The 7,018-nt window shown below is 36.6% G+C and overlaps 1 protein-coding gene across 1 annotated transcript; it reads left to right on the top strand.

The window, feature by feature from the left end:
* The first annotated feature begins 1,793 nt into the window (after positions 1 to 1,793).
* On the top strand, positions 1,794 to 4,942 carry LOC110779071 (uncharacterized). The gene is made up of 3 exons (XM_021983600.2): positions 1,794 to 1,911; positions 3,358 to 4,643; positions 4,697 to 4,942. The coding sequence occupies exons 1-3, from the start codon at positions 1,794 to 1,796 to the stop codon at positions 4,940 to 4,942; spliced, it is 1,650 nt and encodes a 549-aa protein (XP_021839292.2).
* The last annotated feature ends 2,076 nt before the right edge of the window (positions 4,943 to 7,018 follow it).

Genomic DNA, 7,018 nt, shown 5'->3' with positions numbered 1-7,018 from the left:
GCTTTTATCAAAAAGCGCTATCATTTGTATAAAACAACAGCGCTTTATTTTATATCGTTGTTAAAATGTACAATATTAATTTCCACCTTCATATAATACAACGTTTTTCTTTAAACGCTGTGATTTGACAGCTAAGTTTAACTATTAAAAAATTAAAAGAAAAGAATACGTGAATATGTGTTTTGATTTTATATATGTAGTTACTTACGTAAAATTAAAAAAATAAAAAGAATTTGGAGTAATGTTTTGACTCCTGCCCGCCAAAAACACAATCAATGAAGCCAAACCCTTAAACATCAGCAGTTCAACACCGCCTAAATCTCCCACGTTCTCCATCTGCCTTCCTTCTCCCACCACGACTTCCATAGTTAACGATATTCAAGAGTTCAATCCCAATCCAAATTCAAGGGTTCAATCCCAATCCCAATTGACTCAAACCAGAATTTCACAAATCCGAAATTACAGAGTTCCCTTAAATCCAAATCCTGATATTTTCGTATGGTGCTTCTTCTCCGGCGAACGTTTCTCGGCGGTGATTATTATCCGGCAAACATACTTCCCTGCTGCGTGTGGTTGAATTATCAATTGTAAGTTTCTTCTAAATTAGCGATTTAATTGGTATTTCAGGACTTTCAATTGAAAATTTGCAAGTTTTATAGAAATTTGACATGCTTGTTTATTACCTAGTTATACTGGATGTTGGGGGTTATTAGAGTTTTCTTATTCTGTAAATTTTAGACGTCCTGTTTTAGGAATTAGGAGTTACAGGTCGTTGTTCTTCTTTTTTTTATTTTATTTTTGATTCTCATGGTCTTCATCTGAAGTTGGAAAATAATTTGATATTTAATGTTTGCTGGAAGTTAATTGTCATTAATATTGGCGTTTTCTGGTGACTTCAAAACCCCAGTGGCCACAAAAGGACTTATGTAGGCCGGGAATGTAGAAAGGGTAATTAATGGTATTGCTTCCACACTCTCTAGGTTCACAATCTAGAAAATATTGATCCAAGGCTAAAGAACATAATATAAAGAAGGGGAAAATTGAGATGGACAGGTTTATGAGTTTACTGATTAAACCCATTTTTGGATAGGAAAATTGAGTGGCCAATGTAGATAGAAGGAACAAAGTACAGTTTAAAGAGAGATGTAAGAAAGAGAGACTAAGATGACCTCCAATATATATGGGGGTTTTTAAAAATCTTCCGTTTGACTTGTACAAGATTAACTATTCAAACCTGCTCCATTCCTTACTATTGTACTTTGATTTAATTGATATCTTGACTAGCTTCCGGACATGGAATTCTTACCTCAAAAATTCTCTCATAATCTCCGATTCACTCCTATTCAGTTAGTTTTGGATGATCGGCTGATATTATTTCCAATTAAGCAAAAAATAATCATTTTATCACATCAATACTGTCAAATATACAAGTTCTCATATGTGGATTGCCAGAGTGATGCAATGTGTTGAGCCTCTTTAAAATCTTATAACCAACTAGCTAGTTTATAAGAACAAGACTTGCCCGACTAAGTTTAATCTGGTCAACAAATGGTTATAAAGATTAAAGAATGTGCTAACTAAGATTATTTACAACTGATTAAGACGCAGTATTTTATTATGCAAAAGGACTTGAGTGCCACTGAAATTTCTACTCAGAAAATACAAATATACGACATTAGAAATATAATTACCGTGTCAGGAATTTAGGATTCTGATTCGCACAGATATATTGAATAAACAATATGATGAACTATCTCTTTAGTCAATCAGAAAAGAATAAGGCAGAGTGAGAAATGACCTTCATATTCAACTGGCCAACTCAGCATGCTGGATTTCCAAACTCATTAGCTAACAGAAGCTGTCCTAAGTTGGTGCTGATTGATGCATCAAATCTCCCTAAAGGCTTAGACTGTAAGATGTATGAGTAGTTCAGTAGTGGTTTTTTTTCCGTTTCGTGTGTGTAGTTTTAATGGACCATTGAATGTATGAGGTTGGGTCTGTTGAGGGTTTGCTGGACTTGGGTCTGTTGTGTGTGTAGTTTACATGGACCAAGCCTCTTGCAGTTTTCTACATAAACATATTAAATAAAATAGAGGGTCAGGTCAGGTGATATGTGTTACCTCCATGATGGAACCATTTGCTTCTTTCAGCCAACAAACCAAGTCACAACTTATGCAAACTGCAGTCAGTACTCAGTAGTCTTTGTAACCAAACAGTTCAGCTCCAAACAGTCGGCAGAAAAAGCCACCAGCAGTCAAATTTTGCCACATCCAGCCCATACAGATGCAAGCCAGCACTCTGTAGCAAGTTCTTCTCCTTGCTTAGGTTTGGTTCTTCATCATCAATGGCCATGCCTCACAACCTGTTTTATTTCTCATGTTTATTTGGCTTTATCCTCTAATAGGTTCCTTGACCACGAACTGAAAACTTTACTTCTCTCATTTTTTTTAAGTGGCCAGGGGAGATTTGTTTTTAATATTCTGTAAAAACGCTTAGATGGTATGACAAAACAATTTTATTGTTTTGGCATCTTAAGCCTAACTGATATGGGTTAGAGACTTATTGTTTTTTGCTGCTCAATGTGATATGTGGGTCACTGTAGTCCTTCCCTCCCTAGTCATCATCAGTTAAGTTAAGTGTATCATATTCTTGGCAGTTATAATTATATTTTCTTGCTTTGATTGACTGCTATGGAAAACTGATTAATAGTCAGTGTAGTGTATCATAATATTGAGAAGTTATAATTATATATTCTTGGTTTGATTGAATGCTATGGAAACTGTTGAATTGTGATCGCATTACCCAGTTTTTTTTTTGAACTGTTTTTCTAATTGTTTGTGTAAATAGTTACATGGAGAGAAATAAGTTGTTAATTTTAGTAGTGTTAAAGAATGTGTATGCTTGCCATGGCTAAAATTCTAAAAGATTAAACGTACTCAACAGTTATACTCCATCCGCCCCTTAATACTCGCACCAGTTTGACCGGTGCGGAGTTTAAGACATTTAAATTGACTTATTAATTTAATGGGTGTTAGTTGATAGTGGGGTATTTTTTAATATAGTTAGTGGAAAATGGGTAAGAGGTGGAGAGTGGTGAGTGGGGGTGTGAATTTTTAAATGATTTTTTGTAGGGAATAGGAATGTAGGTGGAATTAGTAAGTAAGTGTGAGAAATAATATAATATTGGTATAAATTTCCATTTATAGAAGCGGTGCAAGTATTAAGGGACGACCCGAAAAGGAAAGCGGTGCGAGTATTAAGGGACAGAGGGAGTAATAAACTAAGGCAAGGTTGTGAAGTGTATATTTTTTTTTTAATGAGATGTCAATTTTTCTTATTTCTAATGGTGTAAAATAGCAACAATGGATCGAAAATGGATGCTTGCTAGGCGTACTAGTGATGAATATGAGAAAGGGGTGGAGGAATTTATTACATTTGCTATTGATCATGCTGAAGATGCGAGTCGTATTTTGTGTCCATGTATCAATTGCAACAACATGGTCCGACATAACGTTGAGGATGTGAGAATCCATTTGGTGGTGAACGGAATTATTCAAACATACAAGTGTTGGATAAAACATGGTGAGACATTAGAGGATTTTCCTTCTTATGTGAGTAATGAGATGTATGGTGAGATGTATGGTGACACAGAAAATAATGAAACAGAAGCTGATGAAATGGAAGAGGATTTGGATGTGGATTGTTTAGAAGAAATGACACATATTTTAGGGCAGAACATTGAAGGTGGTTCTGAAATGTTTGAGACCTTGAGTAATGATGCAAAGACACCGTTGTACCCTGGGTGTACTAAATTTAGCAAATTATCTGCTGTGCTAAAGCTTTATAACCTGAAAGCACGTGGTGGAGTGCCCGATGATATTTTCACAGGCTTTCTTAAATTGGTGAAAGAGATGCTGCCTGCTGAGAATGTTCTTCCTGATCAAAATTATGAGGCAAGGAAGATGTTAAGCTCCGTCAGCATGGGTTATGAAAAAATCCACGCATGCCCTAATGATTGCATTTTATATCGAAAGGAATATGCATCATTAGAAAATTGCCCAGAGTGTAATAATCCACGGTACAAGAAAAAAAAGGTTCCATCCAAGGATATGTGGTATTTTCCAATAGTACCCAGATTTAGACGCCTAATTAGCATTGCAGAAGAGGCAAAGAAATTGACATGGCATGCAGATGAGAGATTGAAAGATGGTTTACTTAGACACCCAGCCGATTCTCCACAATGGATCAAGATTGACAATGACTTTGAAGATTTTGGGAGTGAAGATAGAAATTTGCGTCTCGCCCTTGCCACTGATGGGATGAATCCTTTTGGTAATCAGAGTTGCAATCACAGTACATGGCCAGTGATTTGGATGATCTATAACCTTTGTCCTGACTTGATAATGAAACGAAAGTATATGATGCTGACCATGTTAATTTCAGGCCCGAAACAACCGGGAAACGACATAGATGTGTATTTGGCACCATTAATTGAAGATTTAAAGAAGATGTGGGATTCGGGTATACAAGTTTTTGATGCTCATCGCAATGAGAATTTTAATCTGAAAGCCTTGCTTTATGGAACAATAAACGATTTTCCAGCATATGGAAATTTGGCGGGATATAGTGTTAAAGGATATGAGGCGTGCCCTATTTGTGAGGAGAATACATTCTCATCTTGAATTTTTCTGATAAGAATGTCTACCCGGGATTTCTCAAATTTTCGCTTATTGACCATCAATATCGAAGGTGGAAAAAAGCTTTTAATGGGGAAACTGAAGAAGGTACTCCTCCAGTGCCGCCATCAGGAGATGAAATACTTGAGAAAATGCAGAAGTTGGATGTTAAGCTTGGGAAGTTGAACGCAAAAAATGTTCCCAGTACCGGGCACAAAAAGTTGTCAATATTCTTTGACCTTCCGTACTGGAGGACCTTGATGTGAGACACTTCCTTGATGTCATGCATATTGAGAAAAACGTTTGTGAAAGTCTTATAAGTACTTTACTTAATGTGCCTGGTAAGACTAAAGATGGGGAGGCTGCTAGACTAGACTTGGTTGACTTGGAGATTAGAGAAGAATTGGCTCCAATCAAGCGTAATAGTCGTACATATCTGCCACCAGCGTGCTATACTCTATCTAGAAAGGAGAAAATTGCTTTTTATGAGTGTCTTTATGGAGTTAAGGTTCCCGAGGGTTATTCTTCTAACATAAACACACTTGTATCAATGAAAAACTTGAAGCTAATTGGCTTAAAGTCACATGATTACCACATTCTTATGGAGCATCTTCTTCCGGTTGCTATTCGATCCATTCTGCCAGAACCTATCCGAAATGCTATCACAAAACTTTGCATTTTCTTTAGCGAGATCTGTAGCAAAGAAATTGATCCTTTAAAGTTGAGTGATTTGCAAAAGGACCTTGTTATTACTTTGTGTCAGTTGGAAATCTATTTTCCGCCATCATTTTTTGACATTATGATACATTTGACTGTACATTTGTTTAGAGAAGTTCAGCTATGTGGACCTGCTTATTTGAGATACATGTACGCCGTTGAGAGATTTATGAAAATACTGAAGGATTATGTCCATAGTTGAAGTCGACCAGAAGGTTGCATTGTTGAACGCACCTTGATTGAAGAAGCTCTTGAGTTTTATATTCACTATCTTTCTAATGTCGATGCAATAGGGCTTCCAAAGCCTAGGGATCCCGGAGGATTTCAAGGAAAGGGGATTGTTGGAAAAAAAGTGGTGTCTTTATCTCATGAACAGTGGCATCAAGCACACTTATATGTCCTTCACAATGGTACAGAGGTTGATCCGTACGTGGAAGAACATATGTTGCTTTTGACAGGCTTACATCCACGCAAGAGTAAACAATGGATAGCGGAGAAACACAATCGCTCTTTCATTGAGTGGCTGCGAGTTCGAATTTCTGATGAATTAGCTAAGTCACCCTTTTCTATTTCTGACAGATCAAAATGGCTTTCTCGAGGTCCTTGTTTTGAGGTTATGTCATATTCTGGTTATAAAATAAATGGCTATACATTTTACACAAAGGATAGAGACAAGGAGACAACCATGAAAAACAGTTGGGTAGCTGTGTTGGCAGAAGCTATGCACATCTCTAGTGCGAAAGATAAAAATCCAATCTATGCAAAGATGACTTATTATGGAGTGATTCAACACATATGGGAATTGGATTATAGGACGTTTAGGATTCCTATATTCAGCTGTAGGTGGGTAGATCAGAACAATGGTGTACATTTCGACAAGCAAGAGTTCACTTTAGTTGATTTTCAGAGAGTGGGCTGTAAGGATGAGCCATTTGTATTTGCTTCCCAAGCAAAGCAGGTTTTTTATGTGATTGACCCGGCTGATAAAAGGCGGCATGTTGTTTTATCGTCAAATAAAAGATCTGCATTTGGAGACCATGATGTGGATGACATGGAAGATCCTTCATTCTCATTACAATCTCAAACAGTTAGGAATAATGAAGTGGAAAATCAGTTTTACATCCGAGAAGATCATGAAGAGGGGATATGGGTTGCTGATGAATCAGAGTCAAGTACGAAAAAGGGAAAAGAGGGAAAAAAGACCTAAAATAATTAACATGGATGGTAAACCCAAAAGGATCTTTTGTTGAGTCTTAGATATGAAAGTTTATTAACTTATTATCTTAGTTAGGAAAGGATCTGATGTCGAGTCTCATCGTATAACATTTCATTTCTGTATGTTCCATTATACATGTTTCTATATACTGATTAATTTTGATTTTACCCCTTGCGCTCCTCTTTTTTTCCTAATTTGTTTCTATAGGTTGTTCTGACTTTTTCTTTGAATTTGACTCTACGACAGGGAGTTTGTCAATGGCTTGCTCTGAAGTTGGAGTTTGATTTTGATTCTCTTTCCTGAAGTAGTGATCAGTGAAAAGGCAAATACTTGTCCGTTGTTGCTTATGGTAGGTTCCACTACTTATGCTTGTTGTTTTCTGTTTGATTTGCTACTTTGATTTCAGCAA

Source organism: Spinacia oleracea, chromosome 2 (genome assembly GCF_020520425.1).
Source record: "Spinacia oleracea cultivar Varoflay chromosome 2, BTI_SOV_V1, whole genome shotgun sequence".
In the NCBI taxonomy this organism is placed as follows: Eukaryota; Viridiplantae; Streptophyta; class Magnoliopsida; order Caryophyllales; family Amaranthaceae; genus Spinacia; species Spinacia oleracea.
The sequence above is the reverse complement of the archived record's forward strand: the minus strand, read 5'-3'. Positions and strand labels throughout refer to the sequence as shown.

Excerpts from the sequence above, each read along its gene's own strand:
- LOC110779071 (XM_021983600.2), top strand. The coding sequence starts at position 1,794 with ATGACCTTCATATTCAACTGGCCAACTCAGCATGCTGGATTTCCAAAC. Across the intron at positions 1,912-3,357 it reads TCTCCCTAAAGGCTTAGACT|CAACAATGGATCGAAAATGG; the intron begins GTAAGATGTATG and ends GGTGTAAAATAG. Across the intron at positions 4,644-4,696 it reads ATAGTGTTAAAGGATATGAG|AATGTCTACCCGGGATTTCT; the intron begins GCGTGCCCTATT and ends TTTTCTGATAAG.